We start from the raw sequence: 22,553 nt of genomic DNA, 5'->3' as shown, positions 1-22,553 counted from the left end.
TTCCCCCAAAGGTCTATCTCTCCCTTGATTTATCTTCTTCCATTCGATGACATTCTCACGTAATGGAATTCCTACCCTTTCTCCATCCCTGTCCGCACCAGGGGCCACCTGCCTCACAGAGCCTCACCTTGCACCAGAAGGTTGACGATGATGGTGTCAAAGCCACCGGTGTTGGTGGCCGTGCAGGTGTAGTAGCCGGAGTCCTCAGCCTTCACTGCACGTAGCAGCAGTGTGCCATTGGTGTGGATGAGCCGGTGCCCGTCCATGGACACCGGAATGGCTGAGTCTTCACTGCCGGGGGCGAGGATGGGGCGGGTGGGTCATGTCAAGAACCCTTTGTCCTGAGGCCCTCCCCCCGGTGTGTGGCAAAGAATGCTGGGAGTGGAAGGAGGCTTGCCAGGAGACACTGGGTTCTTGGGGCTTTGCTTAGCACTCCCTGGGGGTATGAGGTAACCCGGCCTCTTTAACCATCCGGGGAAGGGAGGTCCTTGGCTCCCAAGAGGGGAGCCAGGAGGCCAGGCCTGCTTGAGAGAGCAGTAGCAGTACACCCTGCAGGGCCTCCACAGGGCCTGGAGGCAACTGGGTCACCAGGGAGGAGGGCCCCAGACTCTCCTCCTCACACCTCTTCTACTATATCCCTCTTTGGGGCCACCCCATCCCTCCACGGTCCCGACACACACCTGTCCTTGGTCCACTTCACGGCAGGGGCTGGATCTCCCACTGAATTGCAAGGCAGCCGAACATCTTTCATCCAAGGGGTCGTCACGGTGCCCCCAAAGGAGATTATTTTTGCTGGAGCTACAGGGAGGAGAGGATGAGGGCCACGCCACTTCTACCCCTGCACAATATCCTTGCCTCCTTCCTCAGGGCTACCTGGATTTACAGTTCAAATCCTCCCTCCCCGATCTGACTTCCACCTTGGGCTTTTGGTAAGGGGTGGGTGTCAGGGAATATTGGCTGGGAGACGTTGACTCAAGAAACATTGATGAAATACCAGTTATGGTCAGGATGGCATGAGGCTCTGAGGATTGAAAAAATGAGTATGATTTATTCCCTGTCCTCACGTTGATCACCATCAAAGAGGGAGACAGGTACTTAAGGAAAAATTATAACAGGGGCAAAATGCTATGGTAGGTGCAGGCACGAAGAAGCCCAGGGGTGCGAGGCAGGGGGAATTCGAATGCTGCCTGATAAGTGGGCGGTGGAGGTGATGGCCGGGAAGAGCATCTGGAATTGGAAGCTCTCACGTGAAGGCTAAGAAAGACTTTATATGCAGGGAAGGAAACGTATGTCAGGAAAAGGGAACAGCACTGAACAGAGACATGGAGACCTGAAGCTCATGGCAGGTGTGAGGATTTGCAAATACTCTGGGGTAACCAAAGCTTAAGTCCAGGGGGACGGGCAGGAGTAGAATCTAGGGGGCTTTGTTGGCAGGGCCAGGAGGTTGGACTTCCTCTTAGACAGCCACCACCAGAGGGTTATAAGAAGTGTCGGCCAGGCATAGTGGCTCACGCCTGTAATCCCAGCACTTTGGGAGGCTGTGACAGGCAGATCACCTGAGGTTGAGGTCAGAAGTTCAAGACCAGCCTGGCAAACATGGTGAAACCCTGTCTGTCTACTAAAAATACAAAAATTAGCCAGGCACGATGGCAGGTGCCTGTAATCCCAGCTACTCGGGAGGCTGAGGCGAGAGAATCGCTTGAACCTGGGAGGCGGAGGTTGTAGTGAGCCGAGATCATGCCACTGCACTCCAGGCTGGGTGGCAGAGCAAGACTGTCTCAACAACAAAAAAAGAAGGAGTGGTGTCCTCAGCCGATTTCAGATGCATCCTGGCTGCTTGCAGAGGATAGTTTGGTGGAAGGGGGTCCCAGAGGACACAGACCATGACATGATGGTGGCCAGAATGCAGGCTGGAGGTGATGTGTGGCAGTGGGGAGATGAGGGGCTCAGAGCAAGAGCTGACAAAACTTGGGGTCTGGCTGCTTTGGGGGAAGAGAGTGGGGAGGGGAGGATGGCTCCCAGGATTCTGGCTGGGCCACCGAGGTGAGTGATGGCACCCTCATGGGAACAGGGCACACTGGAGGAGGGGCAGGCTTGGTAGGAAGGCCCAGATGGCTTCACCTCATACTGAGTCCACAGTGCAGCCACAGCTGTAGCTAGACCTCAGGCGGGTGCGTGTTCTGGAGCACCAGAGAGATGCCTGGACCAAAGACGCTGATCTGGGAGTCAGCAGGCGTGATGAGGCCACAGGAGGGGATGCAGACTGACAGGGAAGTGACCAACTCTAGGATCGGTATGCACAGGCAGAGAGGAGAGGACGGGAGTGCCCCGAGGGTGGCTGCGGAGGACTGGGTCAGCAGCATCACAGAAGGTGCGGGGCCACAGGTGCCCAGAGTGTGGTGGGTGGGTAAATGCATCTAGTGCCTGAGAGATCGCCAGGCCCAGATTTAAAGGAACCAAGTGCCCAAGTGCCTCAGAGAGTAGAGCAGGCCCATGAAGCTGGGGCCCTTCTTGGGTGGAGGGAGAGTGAGAGTGAGGAAGCAGCTGAGAGGTTTAGGTGCAGGGCGTGGGGGCTGGGCTCCTGTGCTGGTCATGCCAGTTGCCAAGGAGCTCTGAGAGAAGGGGAGTTCTGGGGTCTGCTTGGAGCAGTAGGGGCCCCAGACAGGCCCAGCAGAGGGGTCCACATGAAGACGGCCTCCAGGGGCGGGCAGTGAGAAGCCTGGGGGCTTTGTGGAGGTTCTCCGAGTTTGTCCAGAGATCAGCTTCTAGACCTGGTTTTGCCACAGGCTGGGGTTGGCTCCCTGAATCTCTGTGTGTCTCAGGGTGTGTGTGCATATGTGTGTGTATGTGTGTGCGTGTTTGTGCATCTGCATGTGTGTGCATATGCATGTGTTTGAGTGTGCATGTGTTAGTGTGTATGTGCATATGTGAATGTGCACATGAATACATATGGTGTATGAGTATTGTGCCATGCTGTACCATGTATTAGTGTGTTATGGTATGTATTTCACTGTCTGTACTATTGGCGTGTGCATTAGTGTGTGCATGTCTATTAGTGTATACTGTGTGTGCGCGTTATACGTGTGCATGTGTGGCATGTATTAGTCGTTGTATTAGTGTGTATGTGTGTGTATTGCGTGTGCATGTGTGCGCAGTATTAGTGTTGTATAGTGATGAGCATGTGTTACTATGATGTGCATATGTTGTGTGCATGTACGAGTATATAGTTGTGTGTGTGTGCGTGTATGTGTGCATGTGTGTGCATTATATTAGTGTGTATTAGTGTGTGTGCGTGTATGCATGTACATGTTGTGTGGCATGCATGTGTGTATAGTGTGTGTGGGGCAGTGTGTATATGCGTGTGCATGTCTATTAGAGTGGTACTACTGTGTGTGCACGTGTGTATATGCATGTGCACGGTATTAGTGTGTGTAGTGTGTAGTGTGTGTACTGGTGTGCATGTATTAAGTGTGTATAGTGCGCGCCTGTGTATATGTGCTGTGCATATGTGTGCATGTATTAGGTATTACTGTGTGGCGTGTGTTAATTGCAACTGTGGTGCATGTTATTGGTGGTATAGTGTGTGCGCATGTATACGTGTGTTGCATTGTGTGTGCATGTATTAGTGTTGTATTGTGTGTTACGTGTGTGCTCATGTGTGTGCATGTATGTCGCATGTATTAGTGTGTAGTGTGTACGTGTATGCACATTAGTATGTGTATGTGCATAAGTGTGTGAGTGCAGGTCTGTGTATAAGTGTGTGTGCATATGCGTGTGTTCATGTGTGTGCACAGCTGCCCTGTGAGGTGTGCAGCTGTGAGGTGACGCTGTGTAAATGTGTTCTAGGAAGTCCACAGCTCTCTAGGACCATGTTTGTTTAATGCCCCCAGGAGAAGGGGCCAGCCTTCTGCAAAGATGTCCAGCCCTCACACTCCTGCCTCTGGGCCAGTGCCAGCTGTTCTGGAAAGGTGATAGGCTCTAGGCCCCTTCCCTTTCTGAAGAAGAGGTTGGTGGGAGGGGTAAGGGGGTGGTAGGAGGCCCTGAGGCTGTGTGGAAAGAGCCCTGACTTGGAGCTGGGAGAGCTAGCTCACTCCTTCCTGGCTGTCTTTCAGCCCATGCCACTCCTGCCTCAGGTTGCTCAGCTGTGGAATGGGTCAACAAGCCCTGCTGGCAGGACAGGTGGAAGCCCCTGGCCCACCATAGGCCCTCGATCAGATGCTGGCTGGCTAAGCCCGCGGCAGGGTAGGGGCTGGGGCTCTTGTGTTTGGGTCAAGAGAAGCTTGAGTTGCCCCGGTAGGATGGCCAGGCTGCACAGGCACCACTTCCTCTCGTCTGGGCTGCGGTGGGTAAGAGAGTGGGGGAGTGAGGAGGGGCCCAGGGAGGCCCAGCAGCAAGTAGAAGACCTGTGGTCCTAGGCTAGTTGTGGCCAGTTCCTACGCCCCAGGGACGGGACAGGCGCTCAGCCTTGCAGCTCTACCTGTGCGGCTGCTGCAGCTTGCCCTGGGGATGAGGAAGTGTCATTCCTCTGAAAAGTGGGGGTACATCCCCCATGGCACACTCATGTCCCAGTCAGAGATTCAGTGGGACACTCCCTAAGAGGGTCTGATTCTAGCCCAGAGCCTCCTTCACAGCATGAGATCTGTAAAGGTCTGTGGATCGTAGCAATCTGCCACCGCTGGAACCACTCCTGCTGGGTGTCCAGTTCAGCATGGGGGCTCTCCTTTGAGCCTTGACTGCTCTGTGGGAGCAGCACACCCCGCTGTAGCCATCTCTGGAGGAGCTGAGCACTGGGACAAAGGCCCGGTTTTCAATTGGGGGTAGAGGCGACTCCCCTTTTTTCAAGTTGGGAGTAGGGTTTGGAGTCGGGAACTGAGTGCGCCCTGTCCACCCGCCCCAGGCAAGAGCTGGCTGCAGCCTGTTGTGAGGCTTTGCTGGAGTCAGGGGGCAGCAGAGGCCCAGTCTTGGTGTATCCAGGAGGCAGGCGAGTGGCCAGTTCCTCACAGTCGGGTCGCAGACAGAGAGGAGCAGGCAGAGCCCCTGTGTGGGGAGAACCAGAATTCTGGGAGGGAGCTTTTGGAAGTGTTTGCCCCTCTGCCCCAGCCTCAGGCTTCTCACCCTTGCCAGCAGGCTCGATGGTCACCTTCTCGCTGCTGTTGCCCCGGCCGGCAGAGGTGACGGCGGCCACCCATAGCAGATACTGCTGACCGCGGTTTAGGTGGGCGATACGGTAGAAGAGCTGCTCTGGACTCGTCTCGTACTCGCTGGGAGCCTGCGGGGCAGAGGCAAAGAAGCTCTAAGAAGCAGAACTGGGGCCCTCCAGCCTCCAAATCTTCCTCAGTGCCTGAGGCTCAGAGGAGAGGATGGTGGGGTCAGGTGGCAGGCAGGATTCTGTCCTATTTGCCCTTTCCAACTTTGGGAGATGCAGCGGACAGAGTGTGCCCTGGGCTTGGCCCTTGGGAGCTGATGGGCCTGCCTCGTGGTGTTGCTGGGTCAGCCTCAGTTTACCTCTTTAACTGATCCAGGCTCTGGCAACTGTGGCTCAGGACAGGGGATGTGAATGATTTAGGTGAGGGATGGGGTAGCCAGGAGAAGGGACAGGGAGTGCCAGGAAAGCCCTGAGGAAAGAGTCTTCAGGAAGAAACCAAATGACTGCCTCGGCCTGATGAAGGTTGGAGACAGGCTCCTGCAGCCTGCCCTGGCTCCCAGTCACCTCCTAGCCCTGCTGTCTAATTACCACTCCTGCATTTTGCAGGCAGCATGCCCGCCCGTCCAGGGAGGAGGGGGCGGGAGAGGGAACTATGAAAGCTTTACTGGGCAGCACTTTATTAACTTTATTAATGATTATTAATTGGTATTATATATATATATAAAGTGGTATAGATCACCATATATATATTTGTAGGTTATACAAATCTATAAATTTTTTTAAACAAAATGATAGTTTTGACAAGTTGCCAACAAAACAATATCGGATCCCAGTGGTTTTACCAGTTGCTTTGATGAAAAGATTATGTTGCCTTGGAAACCAGAGGCTCAGATATTGAAATGAATTTGAGAAGGAGCTTTTGATAAGCGCTAGTTTGCAGACCTCCTGTCAGCCTCTTCCCTGGCACGGGCGGGATGGTGCTGACTTTCATTTTATTTTATTTTTTGGTCAGCCGCGGGGAAAGGAGAGGAGGACAGCCCCACGGCCCCTTTGAAATCAGAACGGAAGTCCAGGGAGGGGGAGCAGCCCCAGAACAGATGGGGCCCGAGGCCAGAGGGAGCTAATAATTAGTTATCTCTGCAGTCATGGGATCTTGCACACACACGCTCACAGGCGCACACACATGTAGACGCATGCACACACGTGCTGAGGAACAGACCTCCAGGCATGTATGGGCACAGAGGGACATTCTTAATGCCCCATAGGGGGGCTGAGAGGCCCAATAACTTATAACAGGGGGAGGCATCCTTTTTGGCCCCAGGCCATCTGCAGGGAAATGTTAGGGGAAAAGCACAGGCATCTCTGCAACACACACATGGAGCTCCCTGGCATACTCCTCCTGCCTCCCTCGTGGGGGTCTGGCCTTGAATCCAGGAGGTTTGGGGGGAGGGGCAGGTGCAGAGCCACCCTTGAGCCCTGGTGACTGGGAAGCCCTTTCAGGCCACAGCACTCTGGGACTGGTGTACGTATCTGTAGTTGATATGTGCTTGAAGTGTGAGGTGGCGTAGTGGCTTCAACACCTGCCTGCCCTTCCCCTGGGCATATGGCCCGTAAGGTTGTCTATGGTTTCTGGACATTCAGTTTTCTCTTTCGTAAACTAGGGAAGCAATACAGCTCTGCCCAACCTGTGTGTGACTGAGGCACAAGGAGGGAGGGGTATACACGTCCTTTGTAAACTAAGACATGTTCTTCTCTGGGCTCATTTTTGGTGACAGTACAGGAACGTATGTGTTTCTATGTACATGTGCATGTGTGGTGAACAGCTGAGTGTATATGCTTGTGTGCATCAGTGTATAACTGAGTATATACTTGTGCCTACACAGACAGGGAAAGAAATTTTGGTTTCTCTTTGTAGGTATTAGCATCCAACCCAGATTCTGGGTGCTTTCCTTTTAACCTGGATACTACATGAGTCTCCTAAAATCATGTTCAAAAGCACATAGCCATATCCCCAAATAAAGTTCCAGTGGATCAAAGATTTCTGAAAAAAGGCAAGCTATGAAAGAAGAAACTATAGGTAAATATTTATCCATTTTCTAATCATAAAATCAAGGCAAAATCATAAATGGAAATGATTGATAAATTCAGCTTCTGTAAAAAGAAAAACTATGGTACATCAAAAACAGAACTAAAGGCCAGGCGTACTGGCTCACACCTGTAATCCCAGCACTGTGGGAGGCCGAGGCAGGCAGATCACCTGAGATCAGGAGTTTGAGACCAGCCTGACTAACTTGGTGAAATCCCCTCTCTACTATAGTAAATACAAAATTAGCCAGGGGTGGTGATGCATGCCTATAATCCCAGCTACTTGGGAGGCTGAGGCAGGAGAATTGCTTGAACCTGGGAGGTGGAAGCTGCAGTGAGCTGAGATCATGCCATTGCACTCCAGCCTGGGCAATAAGAGCGAAGCTCTGTCTCAAAAACAAACAAAAAAACAAACAAACAAAACCAAAAACCAAAAACCAGAATCAAGAGGCAAGCAATGAATTGGCAGAAACTTGCAACTTATATGACAGAAAATGGCTATTATCCTTAATATGTAAAGAACACTTATAAATCAATAAGAAAAACATGAGAAACCCAAATAGAAATCTGGACAAAGGATGTAAATTGACAATTACCCAAAGAAGAAAAATATAGCCAATAAACATATAAAACCTAACTAGTAACCAAAGAAAGGTACTTTAAAATAAGGCACATTTATAAAAAATCCATCTAACAAAAATAAAGCAGAACAAAACAGAAAACAAATGTGGGATCAGCATAGGTGCAAAGGACAATGCTGCTGGCCACTCCCCCTGCTGGTGGAAACATACATGGGTGCAAATGCTCTGAAGGGCAATTTGTAAATCTGTATGCAGAACTTTAAGAATATTTACACTCTTCGTGACCCAGGAATTCCTATGGAAATGTACCCTAAGAAAATATGAAAATATGTGCTTAAAGACTTCTGTGAAGGATGCTCATTGAAGCATAATTTATAATGGTGAAAATTTGAAGGACACATTAAATATAGAATAATGGGAGACTGGTTAAATAGATTCTGTAAACAGCCATTCAAGATCATGTTTTAGGTCAGGTGTGGTGGCTCATGCCTGTAATCCCAGCACTTTGGGAGGCCAAGGCGGGTGGATCACTGAGGTCAGGAGTTCAAGACCAGCCTGGCCAACATGGTGAAACCCTGCCTCTACAAAAATACAAATATTAGCCAGGCGTGATGGTGTGTGCCTGTAATCTCAGCTGCCTGAGAGGCTGAGGCAGGAGAATCACTTGAACCCAGGAGGTGGAGGTTACAGCGAGCTGAGATGGTGCCACTGCACTCCAGCCTGGGCGACAGAGCAGGGCTCCGTCACACACACACGAAACAATGTTTTAGAAGAGTATCTGATGGTGTAGGAAAGCATCAACAGGTATTCCATGAAAAAAGCAGATTTCATTACATTATGTATGATATTATTTTAATTTGGTTTAATGAAGCACCTCAAAACCTGTACTATATGTACAGATCAAAGACTGGAAGACTATATACCAAAACATCAGCAGTGTTTATCTGTAGGAAGTAAGAGTAGAAGTAATTTTTACTTTCCTCTTTATTCTTTTATATGTTTTACAGATTTTCTATAATTGCATTATTTTTATAATCAGTGAAAAATGTATTATATTATTAGTAAAATGTCTACCAGGATTCAATGCAGCTGTGGCTGTCCCCAGGGGTAACTCCCCTAGAGTCAAGGCCATACACAGTCTTTTCTGAGGATGCCACAGGTACTGGTTCATCTGCTCCTGCAAGCATGTGTGAGCACACACAGTCTCAGGTATCTGCCTATAACTCCAGGCTCATGCCACGGTTTTGCACTGTCATTGATACACGTGTGTGCCCTCATCCCTAGCACCCTCTCCCAGAGCTGTCTTTCATAAATGAGTTTGTGACTTTGTTTGGAATTTGGAATATATTTGTGCAAAGTGATCATGTCACACACAGTGGTTAGGTCCCCAGGTCCCCAGGTCCCTCACTAAGTTCAGTTTTTCCCTAGCCTTTGCCCCCAGTTCCCCTACAGGGCTGAACTGAAGCTCTCATCACATCAGCAGGACTTGTGTGATACTGTCTGATGGGAAATCGCAAGACATGAAGAAGATGGAGGGAGGGTCCCAATGTCTCCAGCAGCAGGAGGAGGGGAGGGAACCAGGAGCTCTGTTCTGGAGCCCAGGAGAGGAACCCTGAAGCCTGAGTTAGCGAGGAGGCGTGGCTCCTGGACACAAAGCCCTTGGAAAGACTTCATTATCAGAGGAGGAAATGACTGCAAAAGTCCAAGCTAGAGAATGACTACCCTCTCCCACCAATTAAGGAAAGGAAGCTTGCCCAGTATCTGAGGCTATAGAATTGCCAGGCTGCTACTGATTCATTGTTCATAGAACATGTATTCCATGACCAGGATGTTCCAGGTACAGTGCTCAGCCTCTGGGGCCCAAAGATGAAAAGATGCTGCCCCTGTCCTCATGGGGGCCTCAGAGACCAGGGTGGAAGACAGATATATGAACAGTGACTGCCTTCAAATGTGTTCAGTGTCTGACGGGGGTGAGAAGCATGCCACAGGAGGAACCCATGGCATGGTTGCCCACAGGAGGAACCACAGGGGCAAAGGTGTGGAGGTGTGAAGAGGCACAGTGTTGTCCAGAATTGTGAACAGCTCAGTGTCCTGAGAACCTTGTGTGTGTGTGTGTGTGTGGCAGAGTCGAGGGGAGACGGGAAAACAGAGCAGAACACAGGGCTGAAAGCATTGCCCGAAAAACACCAAGTGTCTGCACCAATGTGGGGTCCCTGGAACTCTTATCCCCTGTGAGTGGGGGTGTGACTGGCATGAGCACCCAACAATGGCAGGCTGTTCTCAGGGAACACCTGCAGACCCTGTGACCTAGCGCTGCCTCTCCTAGGTGCACACCTGACAGAGACCCAGGCCCATGAGCAGCCAGAGACACATACAGGAATGTTCACAGCAGCGCCATTTGAAGAGTTCCAAACTGAAAACTGCCCCAAAGCCTTCCAACAATGGATACTAATGGCTAGCACAATGGATTAATAATTGTAAGGTATGCACACAAAAACTAGACAGAAGAATGAATGAGCTATAACCACACACAACATTGCAAATGAAATTCAGGAATTCAAAATAATGTTGGATAAAAACCTGGACAAATGGTATGACTCCATTTATACAAAGTACAAAAAGAAGCAGCACTAATCTATGCTATTGAGGTCAGGATGATGGTTACCCAGGAGGAGGGCCAAGTGGGGGCTGGAGGAGGGCATGGGGATTCAGGGTGTTGTAATGTCCTGTTCCGTGCTCTGGGCGCTGCTGCTTGGGTGGGTTGTGAAAATTCGCGGAGGTGTACAGTGATGACGTGTATGCACTTTGCTGCATGTGAGATAGTGGCCGTGAGGATGGAGAGGAGGGGCCACAGTCAGTGGGCTTCCCCTCTGGTAATAGAACTCTGGCCTCACTGGCGGGGAGCTGGACCACCTACCACTCACAGGGTAATTCAGAAAGACCACAGGAAAGCAGAGAGTATAGGAGGAGATGATGACACAATTACTGAGCAATTTCAGGGCAGCTTTCCTGGCGGCCAGAAGCTCATCTGCAGATCTCAGGCTGATACCCAGTTGTTGATGGAGGGAGGAGCAGGCTTCTGCTCCTTGCTTCCAGCCCTGGGCACATCTTCCTGAGAGTACTCCTGCCCCTCTAGTGTGCTCCCCTCTGCCACCCACCTCCACTAGACTGGAAGCCCCTTGAAGGCAGGTATCTGCTCCTGCTCCCGTACCTAGAACAGGCATGCTCTATAGTAGTCATTCAGCAGGACTTTGTGGTTGACTGGCTGGAGATGATGAAAGAGGCAGAGGGAAAAATGCATATGATGGGATATAGGTGCATATCCCACTGCATCCATCCCCATCCTCCCTTCCCTCTCTGTGAGGACCCTCCCAGCATCAGTGGAAGGGCGGGGCTAGCCCCCTGCCCTATGTCTGGCCTGGGGGCTGCCCCCTCTGCTCCGAGGGTTAGGGCAGATACTGCAGACTCTCAATTCTCTCCTCTCACCTGAGCCCAGGCCCTGGCCCAGAGATGCCTGTGCCTTCTCTCAGCCTTCCCCCATCTTTCCTTCTCCCTCAGCTTGCTCCATGCAGAGGCGCTCATGCAGGGCAGAGCTCCAACAGCTCCTCCACGCCCAGACCAACCGTGTTGAAAGACGGTTCATTCCCAGAGGCCACAGACCAGTCTGGGGACCTGCTGGGAGCTTCCTCTGTGAGCCAGAGCAGGAGAGCTGAGGCTGACCTCCCTTCCACCCTGCCTGGTTGGGCATGACCCACCTGACTCAAAGGAGCCTCCAGTGCTTGTGACCATCTTGTGGCCTCTGGAACAGAGGACTGACCCAAGCTGGACACTGAGTAAGGCTTCGGCCACTCTGGGTGACCAGTCCCCATTCTTATCTATGAATCCAGGCAGAAGCTCAGACACAGGCAGCTTCAGAGTTTGGTCTGGAAGCCAGCTGATCTACAGGGTCCCTTTTCTTTCCTTCCATCCCCTTCAGCATCTGGCCCTGAACTCACTTACCGGCTGCCCAGACCCGGGGCTGGAACAGAAGATGGTGTACTTGCGGATCACCCCGTTGGGCTTGGTAGGGGGGAGCCAAGACACAACCACACTGCTAGCTGATGAAGGGACAGCTTTGATGCCAGCAGGGGGACCTGGAACTGAGCAGGGAGAAGGCCTGGTCAGTTGAGAGAAAGCAGGAGCACAGCCTTTGGGGAAAATGACAGGGTTGGAAGAGGGAGGCAGATCAATCTGGGAGAGCTTCTTGAAGCTGCCATCCTTGAGCTGTGGTTTAGAGGGGGAGGGTCTGTCCAGCATGGTAAACAGGTAGGAGAAGAAAATGATCATTTTGGAATTGTAACAAAGTCTCTGAAATGGAGGCCCTTGGAGTGCCAGCTTCAGAACTGTTTGGCCAGAACCAAGGACTTACGATAGGCAAAAGAGAAACAGAACCTATGAGGAATTCATCTTGATCCCTCTGACCTTAACCCCTGACCCTCACCCCCTTACTAACTGTAAGTGTGTTTTTAGGGGGAAAACACCCAGCAACTGTCACTTTCCTTTTTGGCCTGTGAGTTTCTTGAAGCTGGAACCACAGCCTGTTTTCTGGCATGAGCCCAGGGCCTTGTCCTTGGAGTGCTGGCTGGGTCGTCCTTTCTGGAAGAAAGTCTACCTTAGAAGTGACTAGGAAATCCATCTGAAGTGGACTCCAACTCTTACGGACTCTGATCTCCCCTTGCCCTCCTCTCTGGGCCTGTCTCGCCTAGCTGGGACCCCAGGACTCTGCCTGGGAGACTGGAAGCTTCCTGTTCTCAGCTCACACTCCCTATCCTCTTCTCTCCATTGTATGGTTGTGTACTTGTTTTCCTTCTAGAAGCTTTTATGATCTTTTGAGGACAGTGATAGCATCCTATTCAATTTATTTTACCTATCTGAGCCTCAGTGTCCCCATTTATACAATGGATATAAGAACTGTATTAAAAGGTTGTAGTGAGAATTAGTGCTAATTAAAGTACTGGGCAGGCGTGGTGGCTCATGCCTGAAATCCCAGCACTTTGGGAGGCCAAGGCGGGCGGATCCCCTGAGGTTAGGAGTTCGAGACCAGCCTGGTGAAACCTTGTCTCTACAAAAAATACAAAAATTAGCCGGGCATGGTGGTGTGTGCTTGTAATCCCAGCTACTAGGGAGGCTGAGGCAGGAGAATCACTTGAACCCAGGAGGTAGAGGTTGCAGTGAGCTGAGTTCACGCCACTGCACTCCAGCCTGGGCAACAGAGCAAGACTCTGTCTCAAAAATAAAATAAAATAAAATAAAATAAAGCAGCTAGCACAGTGCCTATTGCATAAGACACTCAATAAATTGTAACAATTATTATTTTTGCATTCTGTCTCTCACCTCTCAGCTGATGGCACCTACCTCAATGTTTTCTTTCCAGTCAATCACTTGGGGCTAAATAAAATAACTAGATACAGCATCATCATCCTTCTGGGGGCCTGATTCCAGAACCTGGGAATTGTCCTTGACTCCACCTGTCCTCCCTGCTACACAGCCCTGTGTGTCACTTCTGCTGGATGTCTCTGCAGCTGTGGGGTAAAGGAGTCCATGGATGGCCACTGGGGTAAGTACACTAATTGGAGTGTTCAAATCTCCATGCTTGCACACGTTTTTTCATATCAATTATTGAAAGAGGTGTATCAAAATCTTCCACTGTGGTTGTGAATTTGTCTCTTTCTCCTTGTAATTCATCAGTTTTTGCGTTTATATATTTTGAGGTTATATTATTCAGTACATTCAAATTTAGAATTGCTTTATTTGCCTAGTAAATTGAGTCTTTTATCAGAACAAAGTATTCCTCTTTATCTCTACTAATTCTTTTTGCCTTATAGTATGTCTGACACTAATATTCCAGCTTTCTATTAGACAGTTTGCATGATATATCTTATTTTTTCCATTCATGTTGAACCTTTCTATACCCTTATGCTTTTTTTGTTTTAATTTTTTTTTTTATTATACTTTAAGTTCTAGGGTACATGTGCATAACATGTAGGTTTGTTACATATGTATTATTATAACTTTGTGCCATGTTGGTGTGCTGCACCCATCAACTCGTCAGCACCCATCAATTTCATCATTTATATCAGGTATAACTTCCCAATGCAATCCCTCCCACCCCCCCCATGATTAGGCCCCGGTGTGTGATGTTCCCCTTTCCCGAGTCCCAAAGTGATTGGTCATTTTCAGTTCCCCACCTTATGAGTGAGGAACAGTGTTGGTGTTCGGTTTCTTGTTCTTGTGATAAGTTTGCTAAGAATGATGGTTTCCAGCTGCATCCATGGTCCCTAACAAAGGGGACACAAAACTTCATCCTTTTTTAGGCTGCATAGTATTCCATGGTGTATATGTGCCCACATTTTCTTAATCCCAGTCTGTCACAGATGACATTTTGGGTTGATTCCAAGTCTTTGCTATTGTGAATAGTGCCGCAATAACATACGTGTGCATGTGGTCTTTATAGCAGCATTGATTTATAATTCCTTTGGGTATATACCCAGTAGTGGGATGGCTGGTATACCCTTATGTTTTATACATCTCCTGTAAACAGCACATATTTGGGCATTGGTTTTCACCTACCATCCTGACTGACAGTCTTTATCTTTTAGTTGGAGGATTTAGTTAATTTATCTTTAATGCAATTACTGTTATATTTGGGTTTAAATATACTATCTTACTAAATACTTTCTATTTGTCTCATCTATCCTATCTTCATTTTTTCTTTTTCTTTTCTTTTGTGGCTTCTTTTAATTAAGTCAAATGAAAAATATTCTATTTTCCTCCGTCTATTAGCTTGACTATTACACAGTCTTTCACTACTTTTAGTGGTTCTACAATAGATTACAACATGAATTTTTAGTTTACCAAAGTCTAATATCAATGGGCACTTTTCTTCTTAGACAATGCAATGACCTTAGAGCTTCCATTTACCCTGTCCCAACCTTGCCATTGTTGTGTATTTTATTTCACTTCATTTTTATTTTTTTGATACAGACTCTCACTCTGTTGCCCAGGCTGAAGTGTAGTGATGTGGTCTCGGCTCATTCACTACAACCTCTGCCTCCCAGGTTCCAGCAATTCTCCTGCCTCAGCCTCCTAAGTAACTGGGACTATGAGTGCCCACCACGACGCCAGGTTACTTTTTGTATTTTTAGTAGAGACAGGGTTTCACCATGTTGGCCAGGCTGGTCTCGAACTCTTGACCTCAAGTGATCCACCCACCTCGGCCTCCCAAAATGCTGGGATTTCAGGCATGAGCCACCATGTCCAACCCCATTGTTGTTTATTTTAATTCTATATTATACATCATCATCATCATTGCTGTTTTATGCTGCCAATATTAATTTAGATTTACCCATACATTCACCATTTAATTGCTCTGCCTTTACTTGCTGCATCACTGAGCTTCCTTCTATGATCATTTTCCTTCTAGTTAAAGAATATCGGCCGGGCGCGGTGGCTCAAGCCTGTAATCCCAGCACTGTGGGAGGCCGAGGTGGGTGGATCATGAGGTCAGGAGATCGAGACCATCCTGGCTAACACGGTGAAACCCCGTCTCTACTAAAAAAAAAATACAAAAAACTGGCTGGGCGAGGTGGCGGGCGCCTGTAGTCCCAGCTACTGGGGAGGCTGAGGCAGGAGAATGGCGTAAACCCGGGAGGCAGAGCTTGCAGTGAGCTGAGATCCGGCCACCGCACTCCAGCCTGGGCGACAGAGCCGGACTCCGTCTCAAAAAAAAAAAAAAGAACATCCTCTGATATTTCTCTAGGGCAGGTATAGGTATGTTGGTGGTACATTCTCTCAGTTTTTATTTGTCTGAAAATGTCTTTATTTCATCTTCATGAAGAATAGTTTTGTTAGGTATAATATCATAGGTTGGTAACTGTTTCCCTTATATATTTTATATATATACAAACAAATCATTGTCTTTTTTTCTGGTTTCCATTGTCTCTGACAAGTTAGCCAAAATCTTATTGCTCATTCTTTGGAGTGATCAGTTTTTTCTCCTCTGGTTGCTTTTAAGATTTGTTTTCTTTATCAGCTTTCATATGATATGCTTAGGTGTGGATTTATTTTATTTATTTATTTACTTTTTGAGATGGAGTCTCCCTCTGTCACCCAGGCTGGAGTGTAGTGGCACAATCTCGGCTCACTGCAACCTCTGCCTCCCGGGTTCAAGCAATTCTCTGCCTCAGCCTCCCGACTAGCTAGGATTACAGGCACCTGCCACCACACCCAGCTAATTTTTTGTATTTTTAGTAGAGACAGGGTTTCGCCATCTTGGCCAGGCTGGTCTTGAACTCCTGACTTCGTGATTCACCCACCTCAGCCTCCCCAAGTGCGGATTTCTTTAATGTGTGACAATAGAGTTTGTAAAGCTTCTTGAATTTGTGGCTTGATATCTTTCATCAGTTTTGAAACATTTTCAGACATTTTATCTTCCACTTCATTCTCTGTCTCTTCTTCTTTGGGATTTCTTCTTACTGCATCCTCTGTGTCCTTGATACTTGGAATGTGGTCTGTGGATAATTACCAGCATCACCTGGGAGCATATTAGAAATTCCAAATCTGAGGTTCCACCTGAGACCTGCCAAATCAGGATCTGAATTTTAACATGATCCCCAAGTGATCTGTATACACACTGAAGTTCAATGTTTCTTACCTGCTGTTTTAATTTTCCATCTATTTGTCTTTCTGTGCTACATCTGGATATTTTCTTCTGCCTGTATTCCAATTCACAAGTTATATCTTCAACTATGTTTAATGTGTTATTAAACTCATCAACTGAGTTAATTTCAAGTATTAGGGTCTTTTCCCCTAGATTTTCCATTTGATAGTTTCCAATTCTCTGAAGTTTTCAATCTTGTCAAACATAATTATCTTAAAGTTCATGTTTGATAAGACCCAAGTTTGAAACCTTTGCGGGTCTGTTGCTCTTATCTTTTTTTCCCTGCTGGCTTTTGTTCATGTTTTTTTTTTTTTGTTCATGTTTTTGTTCCTGTCCATTATTTTTTACTGTGTGCCAGACACAGCATTTGCAAAATAGTTTGTAGAAATAATTTGTGGCATCTGCTGATGTTATCTTCCTAAAGAGAGGATTCATGTTTGCTCCTGATAGGCCACCTGCAATCTGGGCACTAGCATTCTGGGGTAACTTCAATTCAACTTCCAGTATTGGGATGATTTGAAGGTGAACTGTCTGCTTTTGGTCCACTTTTATCCTTAGAGTGCCACCCTTCATGGTCTCAACTCTAAGTGAGGGGGATTCACCAGACAGACCCCCACATCCTGGCAGGCCTTGACTTCCAGTTCATGTCTTTCTAGTGCTGTTCAGCTCCTTGGCCACTGCCTCCAGATTCAGCACATGTCCCTTAGGGAAGGAGCTGCTCCAAATGTCAGGCTCACCTCTGGGGCCTCTGTTTTCCCCTGGATCCCGGCCTAATGATTCTTCACTCTCCTGCTAGCTTTCTGATGCCTTCAACAGGTATTCTGAAAAGTAGTTTGTCCATATTTCCTAGCTGTCTTCAGCAAGAAGAAGAGTGAGTTTAAGTTACCCAATCCACCCTTGCTGGAGGTAGAACTCCTCTGATATGTTTCTCTAAACTTGTCACTGCCGTTCATCCTCAGTGCTGCTGCCCTAGTACATAATTTCCTCGTCTCTACCTCGACAGGTTCTAACCGGTCTCTCTGACACTAGTCCTTATTACTCACCCTTTGCCTGCCATCAACAAGAACTACCTTCCTAAAACGTGGGTCTAGTCATGCCTCAGTTAAAGGTCTTTAAAGTGGTCTAAAATCCAAGTCAACTTTGCACTTGGAGGTCATATTGCTAGGTTTGGTATTCACAGAGGGAGGCTGAGGAGTCAGCACTGGAGCTCATTAACTGGGTCCAGCCAAGCCAGCCTGAAATCATGCTCGGACTAAGAGATCTGGACTCAGTAAATAAACCTGAATTTATGTTTGCATTTTGTTCTTTTAAATTTCTTTTGCTTTTTTCTAAATTTGCTGATATTGTTTTCCTTTAGAAAATTAAAAATCCTGAGGGTGGGGTCATGGTGTCTTCAGATGAGGATATTTGCACAAGCTCCCACACCAGGGCTGGCATTGGACCACAGACCTGTCTGCTTTCCATGCCGACTGAGCAATAACTGTAATAACTTCCACCTATGAACGGGAGAGCCTGGTGGAGGTGGGGTGTCTGTGGAAGACAGGCAGAGTTGACTGCTACCCTCTGCTGTTCCTTCCTGGTCCTTGCAAATAGAACCTCACTTTTGCTTAGGTACCTATGTTCCTCCACACTTCAGAGACAGCTGTCTCTGCTACCTACACTAGAGGGTGTGTTGTGCTTGGGGTAAATTGGCCATGATAATTCAATTTGCTGTTTGGTGACTGGCTTAGCAAGAGGCATGTGGTCCCACTCTGGCCAATGGGAAATGAGGATAAGTCTGTTGAGGGGGTTTCTGGGAAAGTTACTTTGACTCCCAAGAGAGGCATGCCCACAGGAAGAGACTCCCTCTTCTTAGTCTGAACTCTGTCTTGTCTGGTGTGATCCCTAGGGCTGCAGCCATCTTGAAATCCTAGCAGGGGCAGCTGATATTCAGAGGATGGCAGAACAGAAGGCTGGGAACCACTGACTTAACCAACCCTGGAGCTGTCCTACTCAGGACTTCTTGCTATGTGTGATAATAAATGTGCTTATGGCTGAAATCTGTTTTCGCTGGCTTTCACAACAAACAGCTTCCTAACAGACACAAGTAGTTTGATGGAAAGGATAAAGTATGTGGAGACAAGAAAGCCTGGATTTGTTCCCGGTTAGTTGAGTGGCATTTGGAAAGTAGCTTTCACTCTGGAGGCCTCAGTTTTCTCCCCTATAACATGGAAATAATGCCTCCCTCCTGGGGCTCTTGGGCAGGTTAAGTCATATTATGACTGCTGTTCTGGATGAGACCTCATCCGACACTGGGTTCTTTGTGGCCTGGGCTTCCCCTTGGAGGCTCTGATGCTGCTTCCTTTCTTTTCTTTCTTTCTTTTTTCTTTTTTGAGATGGAATCTTGCTCTGTCACCCAGGCTGGAGTGCAGTGCTATGATGTCGGCTCACTGCAACTTCCGCCTCCCAGGTTCAAGTGATTCTCGTGTCTCAGCCTCCCGAGTAGCTGGGATTACAGGTGCCCACCACCACACTCGGCTAATTTTTGTATTTTTAGTAAAGACAGAGTTTCCCCATGTTGTCCAGGCTGGTCTCGAACTCCTGACCTCAGGTGATCCACCCCCCATCGGCTTCCCAAAGTGCTGGGATTACAGGTGTGAGCCACTGCATCTGGCCTGAAGCAATCATTTCCTTGCCAGCACCTTGGTAGTCATAAAGCAACTGCTGTTTGCTAGTACTTGACATTTTAGATGTAGTACTAGTACTTGATGAGGTACCACTCTCCCCATTTTATCATGAGGAAACTGGGGTTCAGGAAGGCTAAGTGACTTCCCCATGAATGCCAGGCTGGGGGCATGTACTTCTGCTGTATTTACCAGCGCCTTTTCCGTGCTGCAGTGCTGCCTTCCGAAGGTGAGGGGCAGTGCTTCTTTGGGCCCGGGCTCCTGCTGTGTATAACCATGTGTGGCTCTGGGCAGAGGGCTGAAGGCTCCTTGCAGGGAAGGGTGATGCTCCTAGACCTCTGCGTTCCTCATAGGGCCTTGCCTTGATCAGTTAAACAGGTAGAGGTGCTTATGGCGTAGGCCTTGCATCAGACTAGGGGGCAAGAAGAAGCCTGGGGGCCCCAGGGGCTCATTTCTGGAAGCCAAAAGGTGTCTGAATGTGGCCCTGAGGGCTCAGATGGGACCAGGCTCTAGATGCCAGCTCAGCTCAGTCTCCACACTGGAGCAGGTGGCTTTGCCCAGAGCTGTCCCAGGAGGCCTTGATGGGAGGATTAATGATAGGAAAAGTAGGGCAGGCAAGTTGGTAAATATTGAATTGCTCACAGCTTAAGGGGAGATGGGGCCTGCTGTAGGGGGAGAGGGAGGGAGAGCCGAGAGATTAAGCTGAGCTGGGAGCTGGTCCAGTCACCAGGCACTGGGCAACAATGGCAGCTTCTCCACCACCACTCCCAGCCTGAGTCACTCCTTTCAACACATTAAACCCTTCCAGTGCCTTCAGCCAAATTGTTTGGGTAGGACCTAGGCTCTGGGTCTCCATATCCCTTGCAAAATCTAAGGGTGAGTGGGGAGGAAGCCATCATGCCAAGGATGTCTTCTGCTTCTGTGCCTGCTGTGTGCCAGTCGCTTGTCACACCTCTTCTAGTAACAGGGCACCCGGCCCAGAGCACTCACCTATGAAACAACTAAGTGATAGAGCTGGGACTGGGAGGGGAAGAAAGTGGCAGGGCTGGAGGCAGGAGCCCAGAGCCCACCTCTGTGGGGTGACCATGAAGTCCATAACCTGGGATGTGCTGAGCGACGCTCCTGCTCCCCTCCAGCCCCAACATCTGTATCCAGAGGAAAGCAGGCTGAACCCGTCAGGGGAGCAGATGCCACAGACAGAATGCCCTTGGGGTGGGGGAGAGGGTTTCTCTGGCCTCTGATTCAATGCTTCAGAGAGCAGGTGTGTGTGGGGAGGCGGGGGGAGGTGCAGGGAGGTTCACGTTGCTTATCTGCTCATGCATGAATCCTAGAGCATTTCTCCAGAGTCCTCAAGGCCACCCTCCAATGGCTCAAAGGGCAGGAGAAAGGACAGTACCCTGCTCTCACCCTGCCTCCTGGGGTGGGGTTAGGGGTGAGCAGTGGGCAGCAGGACCAGCCTGTCCCGAGGAGAGGCCTGGACTCACCGTCCTCCTTGGTCTGGATGTAGAGCACGCTGCTGCGCACGCCGTCCCCAGCCTGGGTGTAGGCCAGCACCTGGACGCTGTAGTTGGTGAACTTCTCCATGCCCCGCAGCTCCACCCGCTCCCGCGTGGTGGTGATATTCTGCATCTCGCCCCACTCTGCCAGAGACCAGCAAACTCTGAGGGCCCAGCTCCATCAGGCTGTGGCCCCTGCTTCTACCCCTGCTGCCTGGGCTCTGCTCACACCTACTGCACAGGCTCAGCTCTCAACTCCATGGAGGTGAGGACTAGAGGGTTTTTCACCTTGAGGTACCCAGGAGCAGATGTGGGCCACTGCCCCTAGGCCACGTCTCTCTAAGGGCCCAGTGAGGGCGAGCGGCAGATGCTGGCCTGGACCCGGCCTCAGTTGACTTTGCACCAATTTCACCTTGACATGCTCTTTAAAACACCTCTCTCTCTCCATCTCTCCAAGCAACACTTCTCCCTCCCACTACCCAACTCCCTTCCCATGGGAGAGCCTGGAGTGGCTTGGACCTGGATAGAGGAGGTCCCGTCCAGGAGGCACAGCTCAGCAGCCACTCCTCCTGCTGCCCAGCCTGCCTTGGGCCGCCAGACCGCCCTGGGTAGTTATCGACCTGAGGATGACGTGTGACAGGCTAAGGCTGCCTCTCTTGCCTCTGACTACTCCTGGGCCAGCACCGTGGACTCCCAGTTGGGTTAAGGGGCTGAGTGACCCATCTGCCTTCTCCCCACCGTTGGAGACACCCAGCCATTCCCTGCACAGAAAGCCTGGGTGAGGCTGGTGGAGCCCATAGCCTCAGCCACAAAGAGCTGGGACACTCCTGAGGCTTAGGGAGGACCCAGCGTCCCGGCCCTGCAAGGACCTTCTCATAGACTCTAAGGAGGAGCTTAGGGAGACGGTCCCACGAGGGCCAGAGTTGTAAGAGGAGGAAAAGGGACAGACTCTGGAGCCTCCCACTAGGACTGCTGGGCTTTCAGAAAGACAGGTCCAGTAATAGGCCGAGGACCAGCCTTGTAGACATGAGTTCCTGGAGACCCCCCTCCCAGCACCTCGTGGATGGTCCAGGGCAGGCAAAAGGCCAAGGAAGAGGGCCTGGCCAGGGAAAGCAGTGCTGCCAGGATCCAGAGGATGAGAAGGCTGTGCCCAGCGTGAGAAGACTCCAGGTCAGTGCAGGAGGACCCCCAGAGGCCGGAGCAGCAGGGCCTTCCTCTCCTGGAGTCAAAAACCAGGCTGGCCTGTCCAGGACTGGAGCCAGAGAAAGGGCAGGAAGAGGGCAGAGTGGTCAAGTGTCCAGCTGGTCTTTGGGGATTACCGAGGCCAATACATTCCTTAAGGGCTACGCTGGAGAAGCCCACAGGCTTGGAAAAGAGGAAGCGAGTTCTGGAAAACAGGGAACCACCCTTTACCTGGTTCCACATGAATATGAATGTAATGAGGTCACATTGTGAGCAGCGTGGCCTGGCACTGCACAGCAAAAGAATTGGGGAGACCTTCAGGGAACTCAACCTGAGCTGGAGCCCTCTGCTTTTTGTGGGAGAGAGTGGAAGTGGTGGTGGGGAAAGATGCTTCCTACGACAGAGTGTCTGGGCAGAGCAGAATCTGGATGGGAGAGGGGACCGTAGTAGCGCTGGACAAATGACTGTGAGCTGGATTCCAAGGTCCTCCAGGAAAGAAGAGAGGGCCCAGGGGGCTGGGAGGCAGAAGCCAGAATGGGGGCAAACTCATTTTAGTCCTTTGTGGTCTATTGAGATGACTAAGGCCTTCAGTGGAATGTTTCCATAATTTGGGACGCTGGTCCTCTGACCTGTGTGAGCTACAAGCCTCCAGGTCGCATGAAGGTCTGTGTACACCAGTGGCGGGAGCTTGGTGTGTCTGTA

The 22,553-nt window shown here is 49.7% G+C and overlaps 1 protein-coding gene across 1 annotated transcript in view; it reads right to left on the bottom strand.

Annotated features, from left to right (window-relative positions):
• The window catches only part of DSCAML1 (DS cell adhesion molecule like 1), a 368,693-nt gene that overhangs the window by 11,929 nt on the left and 334,211 nt on the right, over positions 1–22,553 (bottom strand). Inside the window, exons 19-23 of the mRNA XM_017883085.1 lie at positions 20,658–20,813; positions 11,812–11,951; positions 5,116–5,269; positions 681–798; positions 128–291 (exon numbers count right to left, since the gene is read on the bottom strand). Coding sequence (XP_017738574.1) covers positions 128–291; positions 681–798; positions 5,116–5,269; positions 11,812–11,951; positions 20,658–20,813 — 732 coding nt within the window. The remainder of the gene's footprint in view (positions 1–127; positions 292–680; positions 799–5,115; positions 5,270–11,811; positions 11,952–20,657; positions 20,814–22,553) is intronic.

The sequence above is a fragment of the Rhinopithecus bieti genome, unplaced genomic scaffold, assembly GCF_001698545.2.
Source record: "Rhinopithecus bieti isolate Rb0 unplaced genomic scaffold, ASM169854v2 scaffold_11964, whole genome shotgun sequence".
Lineage (NCBI taxonomy): Eukaryota > Metazoa > Chordata > Mammalia > Primates > Cercopithecidae > Rhinopithecus > Rhinopithecus bieti.
This window is presented reverse-complemented; position numbering and strand designations above follow the sequence as displayed.